This window comes from Perca fluviatilis, chromosome 1, assembly GCF_010015445.1.
Source record: "Perca fluviatilis chromosome 1, GENO_Pfluv_1.0, whole genome shotgun sequence".
Classification (NCBI taxonomy): domain Eukaryota; kingdom Metazoa; phylum Chordata; class Actinopteri; order Perciformes; family Percidae; genus Perca; species Perca fluviatilis.
Genome location: NC_053112.1, coordinates 17656622 through 17676425, shown reverse-complemented (window position 1 = coordinate 17676425; position 19804 = coordinate 17656622). Strand labels below are relative to the sequence as shown.

Below are 19804 nucleotides of genomic sequence, written 5' to 3'. Positions count from 1 at the left end.
ATATTATTTTGTTATTAGTTTGGATTGTCTTTCCTATGTGTTTTTATTGATTTCTGTGGTCAAATTTCCTTTGATGGACGTTTTTTGATGGAAAGAAATATGAGGAGGTGAAGGAGAAAAAAGTTGCTTAAATTAAGAAAATGGGAGGGATGGATGAAGTGGCAGATCCGAGGGAGTGACAGAAAAAGTAAGAGGGAGGGAGAAGAGGAGAATAGAGAGCAGGACCAAAATCACATCCTTCTTTTCCTCCAGTGCTCGCTCCCTTCTTTCTCCTTGTCACTCCAGGCTGAGATCAACAGGTAAGTTCAACTTCAGCATTTTCTCTTTACTTCAACTTTTCTCTAACATTTTGCTTCAGTCCATTATTCAGGATTTCATTCCTGCAGCTGCCGGAACTCATCCACACTCATCTCTCCTTAAATCAGGCCTCATGAGTCTGGCTTAAACATATATTTGTTTGTACTGATAAATGTTTATGTAGACACATCAAAAGCAGAATTGGTTGGATGAATTCAGTATAAGGTGTCTCTTTCATCCTCCAGATCTCATCTCCTCTTGCTCCTTATCTCTCCAGTTTCTTCCTCTCGAGTAGAAAAGGTTTTTAGGGGTGGTCTCAGGATGAATTAATCATTGCTCATTAACCAAAACGTCTCTCACGGACGCTAACCAGCTGCTTTATTTATGTGTGAGAACATTTTTATGACGGTGTTTATTTGCTTTTGTGTCTGTTGGCTAAATGCATGCAGCTAAGCTTGAGGGTTTGTGGAAAGCCAAAGTTTCCGTTGGCTGGACTGCAAGGCTACTTTTAGCTTTGGTTATTACCCCCTTTGCCCTGACTGGTCCTGACTGAGGGCTACATTTTCATGATGTTTCTCAAGTCTCTGACTGTCCTTTAAATGACTGATTATTTTAAAGGATAAAAACATCTATCAATCTTTCATTTTACGGCAGACTGTCCCATTAGGGTTAGAGGAGAAGTTTCAAATTATATGTTTTGTCAGGGTATGGAATGTTAGTTCCATGGTTTTGTGTGATTTTTGGGATTTTTGTGGTAACATGTGCATATATATTTAGGGCCTACTGCTTTACATGCATCTTCTCTGTTTTCTGCAATGTTTTACTTCTCCTGGCTTAGGCCTACCTAACGTCACAACGCCTCCATTCCCATCAGTTCTTCTCATCTCTCCGTTCTGTTTTTTTTTTTTGGTTCACCAGGATGCTGTGCCTCGGCTCCCTGTCCACCCTCCTCCTCCTGCTTCTCCTCTACCCCCCTCCGGTGTCTGCCCAGGAGGTGCTTGTACGTCTGGCAGGCGTAGGCCGTCGCAATGCCAACGAGGGACGTGTAGAGGTGTTCTACAATGGCGCATGGGGCACAGTGTGTGACGACGAGGTCGATCTTAATATGGCCAATGTGGTGTGCCGTCAGCTGGGCTTCCAACGCGGCTTGACCTGGGCACACAGTGCCAAGTTTGGCCAGGGTCAAGGTATGTCCGGCCAATGGCGTTTAGTTTTGAATACCTTACTACTAGGCCTACTAACGTTTTATTTCTTTTGATTCAATAACTTACTGCCTTTTATTGCTGCTAGGTTTGATCTGGTTGGACAATGTGCGCTGTACGGGCACAGAGCTCTCCATTGCTAACTGTCGCTCCAATGGTTGGGGAATCAATGACTGCACCCACGCTGAGGACCTGGGGGTCATTTGCAGCCCAGAAAGAATACCTGGCTCCCCCGCTGTCGCCGTGGAGGAGGCTCCTTCATCCTCCAGGCACCAGCCAAACCAGCCAGGACAGAGAAACCCACCACCGCTGCCACAGTCTGTGCCACCCCCAGCCCACATCTCCTCATCTTCTGCGAGAGGCCATGAGATCGCCCTCCATCGCAACCCAACTTCTTCCCGTCGCAGCATCATCTCCCCGCAAGAAAATGGCCACGAGATCCAGATCTTGCGACGGAATCGAGGTGGTTCCAGAGCAAGCCCGCAGGTCAGCCCGGCTCTGCCACAAGGGCACCAGCTACTTTCACGTCTGGCAAACGGCGCAGCCTACAGGCAGAGACAGGACACAGCCGTGAGACAAGAGGCAGAGGGACGGACGAACAGGCAGTCCCAACCCCAGTCTGAGCGGAGGAGTGACAGGCATCAGCAGCTCAGTGGGAACCATGTCGAACCAGATTTGGAACTGGAGACTGATGTGCACTACACACAGGTAAAAACACACACATAGACACACACAAACTCCAGTAGCCTACACTGCAAAGAAGTAGCCCAAAATAACTTTATTCAGAGTCCCATACATAAATGTCATCTGTGGAGCCACAGGCTAGTGGACATGTCTAATTAGAGACAAAACTAAAACCAGACCTCCAGATACAGCTCTTATGCAGCCTTAAGTTTAGGACCCAACCACCAGAAGCTCAGCAGTGCCTTCCTTCAAACGTGCAAGAAATTCAGACCAGAGGAAATTGCAAGACATTTATCACTTCTGTTTAGTTTTCTTTCTTTTCAAATTGCAGAGTTTACACTTTCTCAACCATTTTTTAATCATCATGACATGTATAATGACACATAAAACAAGCTATGTTTTCTGTTAGTTTCCTTCCTGCTGCCTATGTAATGTGGAAGATTAAAGAGTGTGATGATTAGAGACATAGCATGTCATCATGTTATTCTTCTCCCCATTGTGTGCTGTCTGCAGATATTTAGTTAAACAAAGTGTTGTTTGAGCAGAGATGAAGTCATGTTTATTAACTTAAATGTATCCTGTTTTAGTGTGTGTGACAAAGATCTATCCTGTGGTGGCAGTCTTTATTTAGGATAAAGCAGTCCATTCTCAATCTTAAAAACTTGCAGGGTTCTGATAGGGTTCACTTAGAGGAGGCTCGACTACGGCCTGTGCTGTCCAGCAACCATGGCGGTCTGGTGACGGAGGGAGTGCTGGAAGTGAAGCATGCTGGGAGGTGGCGTCATGTGTGTAACCAGGGCTGGGACCTCAGCAGCAGCCGTGTCGTCTGTGGCATGTTAGGATTCCCGGCTGCAGAAGTGTTTGACCAAAACGCCTACAGGTGAGTGTGCGAGAGTGGACACGGCCGAGTGTGTGTGTGTGTGTGTGTGTGTGTGTGTGTGTGTGTGTGTGTGTGTGGTGTGTGTGTGTGTGTGTGGTTATAAAAGGGATGGAAAGGTGCGGTGGACTACACATCCCTTCACGGATTAGGCAGCCCCATGCCTGGACTGCTGTTCCATCCCCCCTGTAGTGTAGAGGTTAACCACAACTGCTGTCATTAGTCAAACCACACTTGGCATGACATGTCCACTGTGGCATTAGCTGAGCCCGGCTGTCCGCCAGGCCTGTCTGCCCCATTGGCTAAGTGGGCCCCTTACACAGACCTTTAAAATAGTCTTAGAGAGTATGTTATTAATGTCAGATCCAGAGTACACGGTTATCATCATCATCATCATGATGTGTGTCTTCACATGAAACCTCCCTTACATGGTTTGTAATCTCATATAATTAAGAAACCCCCAGGGAAAACTGTGCAGCAGCACTTTCTAAAGCAGAGTGTCAGAGAGTGTCTGAAAGTCTGAGGACGCACCTCAATTATCTTATGTAGATATAGCATAGAGGCAGTTTGATCTCTATCACTATTATTAGCTCTAAAAACCCTCTGTACACTATCTAGCCAGCACCAAACAGCAGATAGACATGGCAGCTAACTGGGGAACATAGAGGAGCGTTTAGCCGCTAAAGTGCCAGATGTTTCCCTCGGGAGTTGGTGGAGGCCAAACCATATTTGCTTGGGATTCATCTGATGGATTATTAACTCCAAAAGAATCATAATGTTGCACCGTATCTGCTAGATGTAAAAATAGGCAACTGTTTCCTAACATGTTCGACATATAACTGAAAACGCGAATGATGGTGATGAGGTGTCTAAACCTGGTGTCTATTACTGTACAAAGACAAAATAATGATTTTGTTTGTTAGTTTGTTAGTTTGTTGCTGCATGGGAGCTGTTGAATCACAACAATGTGCTATTTTACTCAGTAGTACAGTCATAGGTGCAGACAGAAAACCCATTGAGTTACAAAAGCAAATACAGAGGCTAGATACAAAGAAAAGAGACTTCAGCTTTGTGTAAATAAAACCTTTTTTTAAACTTATTTATTGTCCCCTCAAACACAAATCATTTCCTCAACTAATAATGTCAGGTTGTTATGCTGAATCTGTCTCTATAAATCCAGCTCATCCCTCCAACTTTAGCCATAAATACCTGCTTTAGCACCTACACAAACCTTCAAAGCCCTTACACACATACCATAGAAAAACCTCAATACCTCACTTACACACACATGCTAATACATCCCTGCCTCCACCCTCGTCACACAGTATCTTACAAGACCTTACATAAACTATGTCCAGAATCCACGCGCGCATACAAACAAATATAAATACACACACAGGCTCGTGCACACGCAAACACAACCCTCTGTGTGTCCGTCTGTCTGCCCACAGAGGTCTTTTTATGGCTTGGCTAGCAGGGCGACTGTGCTGGGCTGCCCTGCACCATCTGTCTCTCCATGTCGCCAATAATTAGCCCTTGTGTCCTGCTCTGCTCTGCTCTGCGGCAGGACACGGGCTGCTTCTCCTCAGCTGCCCTGTTCACCACCACGGCTACAGCCTAGCAATGAATAAATCTCTCTTATAGTGTCTTATCTCTTTTAAGGCATCTGAAGAGATGTGTCCACGTATTTTGAAGCAGTTACTTATGTTGGTGGCTGTCCTTTTGAAAATGTTTCCGGAGGTAGAAATTGGGATGTATTTTTATATTTAGCGACAACAGCCATTTTTTTTGCCACGCAAGCAGCGTGGCTCCAACCTGACTCCGCCAGATGGATTGTTTCGCATTTGCTTGGCATATCCATCTGGGAACTTTCTGTTGGAGAACTTTTGGGAAGGGGCGAAAATACTGGTTAGCTATCACCACGTATGTTGGTGATAGACGGGCCAAATCAACCAATCAGATCAAACTCTTGCCGAAACCAGTCGGGAGAAGAGCAAAAACATCCAGTGCCGTTTTTTTGCTCTTCTTTCAATGAAGGAATACTTTCTAATTTAACTTGCGCGCTAGCTACGCTCATCTCATCCGTGGAAGCTGCCATGTTGTTTAGACTGAACAGTCGCTTCTTGTTGCGTCACACCTAAACCCGCCTCAAAACCAACGCTGATTGGTCGGTCGTTTGGCGAACGGCTCCAAATTTTCTCTATCTCAAGATGCCAGACTGATCTGCGAGTGGAAAACTGGAGCTCGCGAGATTAGGACGGTCTCACAAGGTTCTAGTAATAGCAACATTGGTCGGCCTGTCTACCACTTTGGTCCAGACTTAAATATGTCCCTACAAACATTGGATGGATAGCCATGACATTTGGTGCAAACATTCATGGTCCTCAGAGGATGATGCACACTAGGTGGTTCCTTGACTTTTCTTTTAGCAGCAAAAGGAGGTTAAAATGTTTTTTAGTCGTAACAACTATTGGATGGATTGCCATGAAATTTGACACAGACATTCATGTTACCCAGAGCATCAATTCAATATTTTTAATAATTCTAGCGCCACCAGCATGATCAAAGTTTTCACTCATCCAGTGGAATATCTCAACATCTCCTAAATGTATAAAATGTGGTGCAGACATTTATGGTTCACAGACTGTATTCTAATGACATTGGTGATCCTCTGACCTTCTATTAAGTGCCACCATGAGGTTGACATCTTGGTTGTTGTTTTTTTTGTGAAATGTCTCCAAAAACTACTAGATAGATTGCCATAAAACATTCATGTTCCCCTCAGGATGAATTGTAATAACTTGAATGATCCCTTAACTCTTCATCTAGCACCACCATCAGGTAAAAAAATTCAATTTATCCAATACTTTGGTGTATGACCAAATACCCGTTAAGAGAGCTGCCCAGAGACGCTAGCGTGACTGTAGACTCTTGTTTATATTGATCCAAGCATAAGTCACATCACATCTTCCTGGTGCTACCCACTATGCTGGCAGTGGTCCATGCCTGCTCTTCCTTGGGGTTTGTGTCCACTGGAACAGCTGTAATTATGGTCTGAGAGATCTACTAGAATATTCTCTTGACTGAACCTGCTGCACACTCTTTGCTGTGTCAGCACTTCCCTCTCTGGCCATGTGGTTGTTTTTTTTGGTGTTTTTGATGTGACTGCCTTTGTCTCTGCCTGTTAAGTTGCTCAGCGCATTTTTACTGCTGTTTAAATACTCCCCCACTTTGCTGTGCTTACAAAAGGCAAGCGCTAAATCTGTTTTCCAGCTCCCTTGTTTCATCACATCCACACTCTCTTTGAGGCTGACAGTAACTTCAGTTCTTCTAATTTACTTTAACCCCTTGTTCCTTCTCCCGTCCTCAGCTTTTTTTTTTTTTTAAATACTTTGTATGCAATTATGCTAAAACCCACATTTCATGGAAAGTACATCATTATGACCCCTTTAAGGTTTCTGTAACATGGAGGTTGATGGGACTGTCTAGAAGCTGTCGTGGAGCCTGTGTGGCAACCTGCTGTCTCCTGAGTGAGCCAGTCAGGCAGCTTTGCATTCAGGCAGTATAATAACAGGTTATCTCTGCTATCCTGACAGTCAGATCCTCTCTCCAACATGGCTTATGGTATTGTGTGGTCAGAGTTGCATAAAAAAACTGGCACCGGTCTGAAGATCCTGAGAAGTAAGAAAGTCTTCTTCTGGTTAAAAGGATTCAGCAGTGCTGCGGTCACAACCTGTTTGTTGTGCCCGAGGCTTGATGCTGTGGTTCACTACCCTTCCTTAAAATCTCCTTGTAAGAGCCTCAACTCAGCTCCAACTTGTGTTTCGACCTAACAAAGAGCAACATCCACCGTGCTTTTAGCTCTGAGCGGGACAACTGAAATGTGTCTTAAGTGAAAACCAAAAGAACATGCTTTCCCTTGTCCTGTGAAGTTCTGTCCTGCGATGCTCATAAAAGTTGCCCAGTTCACAGAGACTTACATCACTCTCTCCTTGTTTCCCAGCATGCAGTCATAACGTCGGGTAACAACGCTGGGGTTTTTAAAGAGCTTTGTTTTAGAGAGGCAAGGCAGGGAAAGTTGATATGTACGTGCATATTTCCATGTCTGGTGTGTGTGAACCAACATGCTACTGCTCGACCGCACAGCAGACACTGCCAAGCAGAGCAGGCAATTATATGGGTAGCACCCCCCCCCCCCCCCATTCTCCCTCTCCTCAAAACCATGAACTAACACCCCCTTACAGTCTGTCTCTTATATTTACTACCAAGTTATAAAACATTTTAAACTGTGCAGACACACACAGATAGACACAAGGAAATACACACCATCACACACAACTCACAAATACATATACATACTTGCAATGCACAACAAAGCCATATCATCCGTCCCTTCTCATCAACATATAGAGATATCTACCCTTCTACATCCATTCTGTTATTTTATATATACCATTGTATGTGCCCTGTTCCCTTGCAGAGGGGATATCTCTAGTTTTAAGGATGTTCATGTTTTCAGACCAGATAAACACGGAAAAAAGGAAGGGCAACAGAAGGAAGGAAGAAAGGAAGGAAGGTAGGAAAGAATGACAGAGAAAAAAAAATAAGCAAAGTCAGGAGAAAAAATTAGAAAAGAGGGAAAGATGGGGGATTGAAAGAAAGACCAGAAAGATGATAAAGAAGTAAAGAACAGAGAAAGAAAGATAGATGCTGTACTCTCTGCAATATTTTATCTAATGTGAACTAAATAGTAGCTTGAAACTAGTAACTCCGAGCAGAGTAAAGAGTAGCCAGATATTTTGTTCCATACAGTAGTTTGTCTGGCTCGGGGTTTTTATTGTGGGTTTCCTTCTAGGCCCCTCCGGCCTCAAACACATTTCTCATCTAATATTGGTACTGTGCATAATAACCCATGTAGATTACCGGGATACTGGGGTTCTCCTGGGGAGGAAACATATCCCGTTTTAGGTAGCCAAATATTTAATTGCATCATGAATCTGGTTGTACAGTAAACTCTCCTCCTGTCTATACTTGGTGTTGTGACTCAGATTTGCACATTCATGAAGGGCGTCAGTCACGCTGCACCTGTCTGTGGTCACACTGGCCGATGCAAGTGGTCAGCTCTAGCTCTAGTGTGTGTGTGTGTGTGTGTGTGTGTGTGTGTGTCACAGAGGGACACTTCCCAGACTCAGCCTGGTGTGTGAATCATTCTTTTTATTGAATTATCACTTTTTTTTCTTCACTTTTTTAGGTTTTATCATTGTGTGTGTGTGTGTGTGTGTGTGTGTGTGTGTGTGTGTGTGTGTGCCCAGGCGTAGAGGGCCCCATTTTGTGTATACACACTGTTTCCCTTTAGATTTTGACTCTAGTTTCAGGTAATACCCATACCCAGCCAGACACAGTTTAGAAACCCCTGTTGGAGTTGGCAGACCTCAATAAGGCTTCTCAAAAGGGATTAATGTATAGTGGCTTATTCATATTTTTTTCCACATGGATGCCCCAAACCAGACATCCACTGTAGACATATAGACAAACACTGAAACAGAAATACTCCTGAATGTAGAAATGGAAGATCTAAAAAAGTAATGACAAGAAGGTGGTGGTTTGAGAGGAACGAGGGAGTTATGTGATCTGTTATTGTAAATCTCCCTCTCTCTTTTTCCCTCCCTGTCGCTTACATAAGGGCTATGTTTATCCAAACACACACACACACACACGCCCTTCCCAGCATGTTGTGTCTCCTTCATAGCTTTCAGTTTGTTTATTGAAGGTTTGATAGACAGAATGGAAGAGTATAGACATGTTAAGGAAGATTGAAGAGGAAAGATGAGATTGGGCACATGAGCAGCAGACCGTGGGAGTGTATAGGACAGCTGGTTGTTTAGTCTACTGGATGTAAAGAAGCACAGTTATAACTCAAGAGAGTGATGTTCTCTCTCTTTCAGGAAACTGTGGGACTCCAAGTTAGCTGATCCCTCCTCCAGGTAAAATCAACATATGCTTTTTGAAGGATATAACTTGGGTTTTAAAGTTCATTAGCAATAAATATACCTCTCATGTCTCTCTCTGCTTTCTCTGCCTCCTCCATTTTTTCCCCTTGCAGGCTGAGGACGCAGATCAGTAAGAAGGCCTACTGGGTGGAGAAGGTGCAGTGTCACGGCAGGGAGGTCTCTCTTTCACAGTGCCAGGCCCAGCTGTCCCTCCCCAGGAGTGATGTCCCGTGCCGCGATGGCATGCACGCTGTGGTCCGCTGTGTCCCTGGGTCCCAGTTCACACGTTATGGCAGAGCACCTGCACCGCCCGCCGTGACGGTCAGTGCGGAGGTGGAAGTTGGAAAGAATAGATTATGAAAAATCATGGAATAGTTTTTTTGATTTGATATTTCATATTGCATGTTCTTATTTGTTTTGTTGCCCACATCAATACCACTCTCTTGTCTGTTTGCTAAATCTGAAGCTACAGCCAGTTGATTCGCTTATTTCCATTTTGGTAAATGCTTAATCGCTTTCATGTCGAGTGTTAAGATGACAAGATTGATACCACTCTCTCTCCTGGGTGTGGGTTCGATTTTCTCAATTACCTATTAGCAAGTAGGTGAATAAGTGTATTTGTCAAAACTATTCCTTTTAAAATGATAACTTTGATACTTTGATATTCTCTTCCTAAGGCAGTTCATTGGACTGTGTAGAGAAAGTCATCTTTTGTCTTCAGTCTAGCCAAAGAAGTGGCCCAAATATCCTGATCAGGCTGAAATCTAGTTTATTAGGCAGTCTAACCGTCAAATCTGAAAATGTAGCTATGAGCATCCAGACCCAGACAGGCTCTACAAGTATAAGATTTCTAAATCACTTCACAAACTTCCATTTTGCATCTAAACTCTTCCTTTTTCATTTCAGCCCGTTGTGCGCCTCAAGGCGGGGCCCCGGCTCGGGGAGGGCCGTGTTGAGGTGCTGAGGGAGGGGAAGTGGGGTACCGTGTGTGACCACCTGTGGGACATGGCTGCAGCCAGCGTGGTCTGCAGAGAGCTGGGCTTTGGGACGGCCAAAGAGGCGCTCACCAAAGCTCACCTGGGACAGGGTAAGATAGGACACATAAACGTAGCCACACACATACCCAAGTCATTTTGGTGCTTTCCAGTAATGCATTTCCTCACCATGCCTAGTGAGGTCATGGTGGGAAACGATTGTTTTTTTAAACAAAACTATAACTGGGTCTTTGTCATTTTGTCCCATAGTGAGCAGAATCATAAAATCATAGAGTCCCAGCTACAGATCTGATGACCACTATTGTGTTTAAGGGTACTGACTTTGAATCAGTGTTGTGCTCAGTGAGTCATTAGACTAAACACTTCTCAGCCTGAATTTGTGTTGCTAAACGCAGCACTCCAAGAACCAGAGCAGACAAATAAACCCAGAGAAATTGTTTACAGCCTGACTTCTACTTCTATCGCAGAAGCTGATTGTTGAGGAACTCTACCCATGACCAATTATACGAGTGTAAACTATGCTCGGAGGTTCCAGCGACCAAAACAATGGCATTTGTTGTTGTCAAAATAAACCTGCCGTGTGTGAAGAGTTAGCACAGCTTTGAAACCAGGATGTCAGGCAATCAGCGCTGAGCAGGACCAAACGTTCAGAAAGACTGTGATTACTTTGGCACTGCTTTTGTTGTGGGCATGAGAGTATAGCGGCTAAGTTCTCCAGCAATAATAGAGTTAAACATTTTCCTAGGAAATAGACCCCACTTTCACACACTCAGTTATTGTCCTTTTTGTTGCCGCACCTCTGCAGTAACTCTGTAATCACATTCATTTCCTCCCATTATCTTTCTGCCCAAATGAGCACATAGCATGTCCTATAATGGTGGCTGCATTTCCTTCTCTCTGCTTTACTTAATGAAGTCATTCGTGGCAATTTATTTGAGTGCTTTAGGACTCTATTAAAGTAGGTGCTATGGTGCAGTTATGTCTGAATAATGAACATGGTTAAATGTCAAAATGGAGCACTGTGGCTTTTAATGTCTTAGGCCAGTTTACCAGAGTCGTGTGAAAATATGTAAGAGATGGATCTGTGTGTTGCAAGAGCGACGTGAAGGCTCATCGGTAGCACAGTTAGAGGAGAGCAACTCAAAGAGACAGACTTGACATCATCAGCTATTTAAGGCCAAATTATAGGGCTTTAGCCTAGGCCTCACACACCTACGCCAACATAGATGTGTTCAAAGATTTTCCTCCGTTTTGGTATCTATTTTGGTTTATAAAGCATGGCCCTGGTGGGCAGTATCCAGTACAGAGTGTACAGTAATTTAGACAAAAAGCTCTCTGGCTAAGCTCAGTTTCAGAGCCACATCAGAGGTCCCGTTCATGTCTGGGCTTTTAATTCCTCTCTGTGGACATCTGTGGCTGCAGAGCGCCTTTTTGTGTGTTGTGTGTGTGTGTGTGTGTGTGTGTGTGTGTGTGTGTGTTTGTGTGTGTGTGTGTGTGTGTGTGTGTGTGTGTGTGTGTGTGTGTGTGTGTGTGTGTGTGTGTGTGTGTGTGAGCCTGTCTTTTTGCACGTGGTTCGTAATAACACATGTGAATCAATCAACTCCACGCGATTCTCCTGTAGGTACCGGCCCCATCCACATGAACAGCGTGCAGTGTACAGGCAGGGAGAAGTCGATTACAGAGTGTACCTACAGACAGGTGCCGCTTTACAGCTGCAAACACAACCAGGATGTAGCGGTCCGCTGCAACGTTCCCAACACTGGCATGCAGGCCACGGTGAGAAACACACAAATGCATGCATTTATGCGGACAGGCATTAAGCGGTATTCACGGACTGACAAGAAAACACTTTCTCCTCCCATAACCTTCAGGTGCGTCTGGCAGGAGGCAGAGAACCATCAGAGGGCCGTGTGGAGGTGCTGATGGAGGCCGGAGGGGTGAGGCGTTGGGGCTCCATCTGCAGTGAGAACTGGGGCATCAACGAGGCCATGGTGGTCTGTCGACAGCTGGGTTTGGGCTTTGCTTCAAGTGCTCATCAGGTGAACAACAGAATAGATCATGTTGTATGCAATTTTCTGCATCATTCTCCTCTTTCGTCTCTAAGCTTTTGTTCTGTGCTCCTATATTTCCTTCTCTTGCTCTCTCTTTCTCTCTCTCCCCTCTCTCCATCCTCCTTGTTTGTTAGTCTGTGCTGTGTTATTACCGAGGCCTGAGGTAATTACAGGCTTTTCAAACGTCCACTTCCAGCGCACCGAAAATAAAAGAGGGAAAGTGAGGCGAAGAGAAATCTGGATAAATTCACAGAGCAAACAGACTGAAAATAGACCTGTGCATGGAAAGGGCAGCGTGAGTGTGTTATGTGGGGGGCTTCTGGGAACATTTAACAGGCAGTTTTAAAATTGTGAAAAAGAGTGGAAAATGTGATGTGTACTGATAGCTCCTATAAAAAAAGGGGGTTCTTTGTTTATAGCAGACTTCAGCTCTGACATTTTTTTGTTTTACAAATCCAGACGTTTTTAACACAAATGCACAAATCTAATGATTTTGTGTGTGAATTTGTTCTCTTCTTGTGTCTCTGTACAGGAGACCTGGTACTGGCCTGGTTCTTCAGATGCTGGTGAGGTGGTTTTGAGTGGAACGCACTGTATCGGCACTGAGATGTCTGTCCAGCAGTGTCGCAGAAACACAAATGTGTACTGTCCCAGAGGAGGAGATGGCAGAGCTGCAGGAGTCACATGTGTAGAAAGTGAGCCCAAAACCAACAACCACAGAGACACATTTGTATTTGTTGTGCAATGTTTGTTAAAGGGGAACTCGACAGATCCGACACATCAAAGTCTTGGGGGGGTACTGCTCTGTGAAAAAAGGTGTATAAAGCCTTTTGTAAATCCTGGGGGGCCTGTACGAAATTTAGGATTTCGTTTGAGGCTTAAGAAGACAAGTCTTGAATTAATAAAAAAAAAAATCTTGGGGTGTGGTGTGGAGTTAGAAAGAAGTGAACTTACCAGACCTCTGTAGCTCCTCAAATCCGCCTGAGACTAGTGGCTTGAGGCTACATTAGCCGCTACTAGCATAACACACCTGTATCTTTTGGTGTCCATTTGAACTGGGAAGTTGGAATTTCCAAGATCCCAGTTGAAAATTTCAACTGGAACGACCCCTGAAGTTGGATTTCCTACTTGGAAAGTCAGGAGAGCGCCCTGCGTATCAACAGTAGGGAAAACTGTACGTTTATTAGCACTTCTGTCTTATTTGTGTCTCATTGAATCAGTCGTACACTGTCCAACTTTTATCTGTGGACATGTTGACCCGGTTCACAAAATACAGCGTAATTTGTAGTTATCCACTGATATTGCTAACACTGGAGCAAACCCCACTGTGAAATATAGTTTTTTTGGCTGTTGTGACATCATTCCTGGCTCTGACTTCTGACTTCTGAGGTAAATGAATCTCAGCGTTTGACTGAACTGTCGGCAGTTGAGTTGCATTGTGGGTAATGTAGGCGTCAGGTTTTGACAAGGAAGAAAATCGCGTAGAACAAAAAGATATGTTTTTTTCTAACTGTCTCACAATGTCATGGGAATGCAATTCTAAATCGGTAGAGTTCTCTTTTAATGAAACTCTGACCCTTGGCCCCTGCAGCCGCTCCTGACCTTGTCCTGGATGCTCAGCTCGTCCAGGAGACAGCCTACCTGGAGGACCGACCCCTCCACCTGCTGTCCTGCGCTAATGAGGAGAACTGCCTGTCTTCCTCTGCCGCCAGGATGAACTGGCCCTACGGACACCGCCGCCTGCTGCGCTTCTCCTCCCGTATCATGAACATGGGCCGCGCCGACTTCCGACCCCGAGCCACCAGAGAAAGTTGGACATGGCACCAGTGTCATAGGTAAGACTGGGGGGGAGACCACTTGACCCTAACCAGACATTTACACCCTCCTCTTTAACATTTACAGTGTTTGCTTCAAGTCACTGTGTCACTTAGAGGAGCTTTCAGGTTTTCATTTGGACCAACAGCTGCTCATTTTACGCCTTCAGCCAGATAGGGAGTGACTATATGGTGATTGTAGCTGCTGCAGGGTTTGGTTGGAAATGAAATGAAGCCGCATAACCTTCTTCTGTGGCACAGGACTGGGCATCATTATGAGGTGGCGTGAGAAAACATAAGTCTTTTAGAAAGAACAATGTTGAACAATGCTACCAGAGGTTAAAAAACTAAATGTAATGACTGCAGCAAATGATGGATGTAAGATCTGGACTATAAATAACCAAACACATATAAAAGCATGTTATTTAGCACAATAAACACAATCTTTTATCCTCCAAAATGATGTTTACAATAAACATCCTCCTCACTGGCCGCCCAGTTGTTACAGTCAGAGCCGTGACTGCAGCCTGGCCTCTTATCTCAGCGGTTGTGGTTTTGTGTCCCAAAACGAGAGGCACAGCTCAGCAATCCAATCGCTACCTCCCCAACCAGCAAACACATGGTTTGACTTTTAGTACAGACTGTTCTGGGAACGGTTTTGTAATGAGAGAACAAGCACCACCAAACCGATATGTATGTGCCCACTCTGTGTTTTAACAATTGTTGGCCGTGTCTGTTTGACGCCTTCGTAACAACGTGCCAGGATTTATGGCTGCTATATTTCAAATAAACCTCAGGGTTGTTGTTGTTGTTTTTTCCACAGGAGGATGGCAGGTGTGAACAAAAACAGCAACAAATACAGGGAGATATTTCTCTGTCTCTTTGACAGCATTCTCTCATTTAAGATTGATTTATTCATGAGGACAATGCATATTAATCAACATTTCTGTAAATGTGCCAGTGTTAGCCAGCCTGCTAATTTTCAACTGTAGTCCTACTGTAGTTACCTAGGATGCACGTCTTCATGGTGGGAGGAAACCCACGCACACCCGAAAAGAACATGCAAAGTCTACACAGAAAGGACCTGCCCAAACCGGGAATTGAACCCTGCAGTGCCTACTTGCTGTGAGGTATCAGTGCTAACCACTGAGCCACAAGTTTTCTTGACTGTCATCGCATATTAATTAGGTCATCCTGATCCCATTTTCAGGCACTACCACAGCATTGAGGTGTTCACCCATTATGACCTGCTGACGCTCAATGGGACCAAGGTGGCGGAGGGTCACAAGGCCAGCTTCTGTCTGGAGGACACCTACTGCCCTGAAGGTACGACATGACTACAGATTAATGTCAAATAAATCTGCTTCTCGAGGGAACAAACAAGAGAGTCAAGAAAACCTAAAAGTGTAACGCTGTAATCCCATAATGAGCATTCAAAGCCAAGCGGCAGGCTGTAAGATCAGAGGCCAAGCCTAAATTGATCTTGGCTTCACAAAGCCCAGACAGCTTTATGCAGCTCAGATCCTTTCTATTCATTTGACAGTCCCCAAAAAAAGAGTTGGGTTTTTAAATCATTTTTGCTATAATTTCAGGCTGGTTTTAGAAATTCAAATCCACAGTAAATGACAGCGAAGAAGATTTACACATCATAGTCTCCCCTTTTTATCTCACCTCATGTGTTTCCAACTGTTTTTTTCTTTCTACCAGGTATCCATAAGCGGTATGCTTGCTATAACATGGGACAGCAGGGTATTTCAGTTGGCTGCTGGGACACCTACCGCCACGATATTGACTGCCAGTGGGTCGACATCACAGACATACGGCCTGGCGAATACATCTTCCAGGTTAGGAAGCTTGTTTATTACAACAAAAAGTTACTCTAGTTAAGTATCCCCTCATTTTATCGCGCAGTCCGCTCAGCTGTCCATAAAGTTGATTGTGAAATTGTTAGTCGAATAAAAATGCTGAGGAAAAGAATAATCCACCTTTCAATCTTCATGGTGAAATCCATCATAGTTGGTAGCTTAAGCAACCTCTTAGGCATTAAAGTGAGAGAAGAAAAAAGAAAAAAAACAGAGCAGAGTTTCAACATCTGAAGGCACACATGAGATAGAAGCTGTGATAAAAGACTATAATTTGAGCTAAATGGCTCTTGGCTGGTGTACCATTCAGGTGTACAGCATGTTGGCAGTTTTAAGGGTGTGTGTGGGTATTTAAGGAAAGGGAATTTAGTCTGGATGTATATAGAAAGTAGACCTGCTATTAGTCCACCGTTTCAGAACGTGCAGGCTTATTGGTGGTGGAACAGCTCTGTCAGCACTTTACATTTAGTTTTTTGTTTAAAAGCGAAGTTTGTTCTAGACATCCAATCGGCTATGGTGACCTACTCATCTGTCCTCCCTCTCTGTCATTTGTTCTATTTTTTTCATGGCAGCTTAGTGGCAGCAAAGTGATGATGTTTACAGTTTCCAATTATTTTTGGAGTGTTTAGGTAAAATCTAGATGTGTATGTGTGACTCGCGTGTGCATGTGTAGACTTGGGGGTAAATTACATGCAGGAGTGGTCTTGAGAGATAAAACCACATGCATGTCATAAAGCAGAGATCCACTGTTGCCACGACGATGGGACCCAGCAGCAAAGTTTGTGGTCGGGATCGTGGTTCAACAGTAGTTGAGCTGCTCATAAATTTGTGTAAGAAGTAAGAGATGGAGGGAGGGTGCAGATGCTTGCTCCTCTTTTATGCAACTGGGTGTTTCTTTGAGTCTTCGCCAAGAATCGCAGGGTGGCAGCCTTTTTTAGGACCATACATTAAAACCGATGAGTCACGTCCACCTCCGCTTGATTGCTCCTGATTGCTCCGTCATTTAAAAATCAGCTGCACAACCTCATAGCCTTTTACATGACAGTGACAACCCTTCATTGTTCTGTAAAACAGGCTGTGGGCCCTTTGTTTCACATTATTACAAGATCTTTTAGGAGGGAATCAACTGCCAGTAAATATGGTGTTTTACATTGGGACATGTGTGCTGAATTCATTGGCTGCTCTAACATGCAATAAAAAAATATATATATATATATATATATATATATATATATGTGTGTGTGTGTGTGTATGTATATATATGATGTTCTTAACACCAAATTTGGCTTAAAATGTAATGAAAAGAATCATATTTATGAATATTTGACATCTTAAATCTTTGCCTGTAAATATAATTGGAACCACAAAATTTATACTGTACTTAAAAAAATGAAACTGGGTTGCTTTGTTGAATATGTGGTCAGGTTATCTGTTTGATGTGTGCATCAGGAAAATTCATTTGTGTGCTTTTCTTATATATGGCCGGCAGGCAGACAGGGTGGAAAACAATAAACCATGGCAACCAACCATGGCTACAGCCTAATGATAGGCTGCTACTTAAATCTAAACCCAAAATTGTCATCTGATCTCTGGCACTTTTTTTCCTGCACGGAGATAACAGTGGAAAGTGATGTCATGCATCGCTTGAACCCCTAATTTACGTGTACATCATGAGCTGTATAGAAACGAGTAGAACAATAATCCCGTGGCTTCTCAGTTGATTCTTAACTGTCTAAAGTAAAGTTACTTCTCACTTGTTCCCTTTATTAAAAAACACTCCTTGCAGTGTTCCTGATCTAGACAGAAAGGTACTTTGTCAGGCAACTAGTGAATACGGTTGGGTATCGTTTGGATTTTTACGATTCCGATGCCGAACCGGTACTTTTAAAAACAATTCCAATTCCTAAACCGATTCTTGAAAAACTGAAAAGTAAATGGTTAATATGCTTTTACGGATATTTTTGCCTGCAGTATTAAGGGGCATTTGTTTGGATTTTGACCAATAATTTCAAATTGAAAAAGAAATCATAAGTATATGCTTAAAGGAGACTTTCAACAAATAAAACAAAATATAGTATGCGTACAGGGAAATACAAGACACAAGCCCATCTTTGAAGCTATAACTACTTGTGAGAGTGGTTCAATTGCCTGGGCCATATATAGCAAAAGAACCGCACTAGAGTCTGGATACATTTCCATTATACATATATTGAGCAGGCTTTGCATATCGTCGGTTCAAAGTCGTCCTTTAATCAATTCTGTTTGATCAGAAAGGTACTGTACTTAACTGTGAGGAGGAATACGGACTTGAATCTTGCAGCATCTTATCTCTAGTCTATTTACTCTTACAGGTGGAGGTCAACCCTACCTTAGACATGGCCGAATCTGATTTCCAAAACAACGTGATGCGCTGTCGGTGCAAGTATGATGGAGAACGAGTTTACATGTTTGGATGCCATGCAGGTAGAGTGGGAAGACCTTTTTTTTAGTACATTTTTACATCTCAATACATCCTTGTTGCTGTGTATTCCACTTCTCTTCTTTTTGTCTTTTTTCATCAGGTGATGCTTACAGCGCCGAGGTGGAGGACTTGTTTGACCACCAACGTCAGATCTCCAACAACTTCCTGTGAATTAAGGAACACGCAGATTTAAGGACAGAACAACTGTACAACTTTTCACCACACCTCAACATGTCAGGGGAAAGAGGTTGAATGACAATGACATGCCAGTAGATAGAAAGAAGAGGGTCAGAGGGAGGAGGGTGGGAAACTGGGATGGTATGGGAGGGACTTCATGCAAAATGACTAATTAGGATCCCGTAACCTGACAGAAAAAGACTAAAGTAAACCATCACAAGCATCATGTCACCATGATAAAACATAGAGTAGCTCACAATTTTAAAAGTGTGTCCTGACTTTTGTAACAAATGTAATTCCCTTGATCAAAACTTAACCACAGTTAAGAAAGTAATGACATGAAGGCACAATGAGACCAACACATCCTTTAATCTTACAGTACACCACCAGGCTGTCGTTCATATAAAATCAACCCAGGTAACAGACTGTCTACAAAACTCTGTACATGCTTCCTGTGCTTTCACTGTTGACATTACTAATGCAGTATTTACTGTTACAACTGTGTGGTTTTTGGTTTGAATGAGAATTGTTTTTTTTATTTCATGGTGCTATTTTGCCTTTTGAATAAATATTGTAATGTATTGCAAATGTATTGTCATGTACAGTTTTATATTACCTCTCTGGAATATTGTTCTTTAGATCTCTAATTTATGCAGAAATTTAATGTACTTTTGAGTTGAACCTTGTCCCTGTGTGGCTGTGTTATGTATTGTTTATTTTATGATGACAAATATTTTCACTTGTTTGTTTTTCACCTGTTCAGCATCGGAAACATCAGATGAGATGTGGTTGTACCACGGTATTGCGCCTTTAACAGTACTTGGTAATGGTAGTTAAAGAATAAACGTCAAATTGACAAACTATGGTTATTTGAGGCATTGTTATTTGACTGCAGAGTTTTCTAATGCAGAACAAAGATAATGGGTAATGTTAGTTTCTGCAGAAGATGTAGGGAATACGATAACTTTAACTGACTATATAGGAAAGATAAATAACAAAAGGACAAGTTACCCCTAACAGCAGCAAGCAGGTTATACAGTGCCTTATGCAAATTTCGATTGTCTCATCACAATAGCATGTAGACTCCTTTGCTTCCTTCAGCAGATAAAAAAAAATAAAAATAAAAGATCTCCTGTAAAAAGATTAAAGCTTCAACAACGCCTGGGTTTCCCATCCTTTCCCAGGGAGCCTGAGCTAACCCGTATTTTATGATTGTTTCCAACCTCATTCCCACTGATGAACACATACACTGTGGAAACTCTCACAGCTGCCCATTGTCACATTACATAGGCTATACTTTTAATAAGTCGCTTACTTTGGTCTTATTTTACCATTTTATGAGTTGAAGAATATAATTTTCACTTTCTATAAGTAAAAGAACAAATTAAAATCAA

At 43.2% G+C, this 19804-nt stretch overlaps 1 protein-coding gene across 1 annotated transcript; it reads left to right on the top strand.

Moving 5' to 3' along the window:
* Nucleotides 1-223: 223 nt before the first annotated feature.
* LOC120569316 (lysyl oxidase homolog 4-like) lies at nt 224-19279 on the top strand. The gene is made up of 15 exons (XM_039817168.1): nt 224-299; nt 1216-1484; nt 1588-2207; nt 2852-3063; nt 9006-9044; nt 9164-9371; nt 9957-10137; nt 11667-11821; nt 11917-12084; nt 12629-12791; nt 13688-13931; nt 15121-15236; nt 15618-15754; nt 18124-18235; nt 18334-19279. The coding sequence occupies exons 2-15, from the start codon at nt 1217-1219 to the stop codon at nt 18402-18404; spliced, it is 2694 nt and encodes an 897-aa protein (XP_039673102.1). The 5' UTR covers nt 224-299; nt 1216; the 3' UTR covers nt 18405-19279.
* The last annotated feature ends 525 nt before the right edge of the window (nt 19280-19804 follow it).

What these genes read in the sequence shown, in the direction of transcription:
- LOC120569316 (XM_039817168.1), top strand. Translation starts at nt 1,217, where the DNA reads ATGCTGTGCCTCGGCTCCCTGTCCACCCTCCTCCTCCTGCTTCTCCTC. An exon ending in ACACTGGCATGCAGGCCACG is followed by an intron (nt 11,822 to 11,916) that starts GTGAGAAACACA and finishes CATAACCTTCAG; the next exon opens with GTGCGTCTGGCAGGAGGCAG. An exon ending in CTGGCGAATACATCTTCCAG is followed by an intron (nt 15,755 to 18,123) that starts GTTAGGAAGCTT and finishes TTACTCTTACAG; the next exon opens with GTGGAGGTCAACCCTACCTT.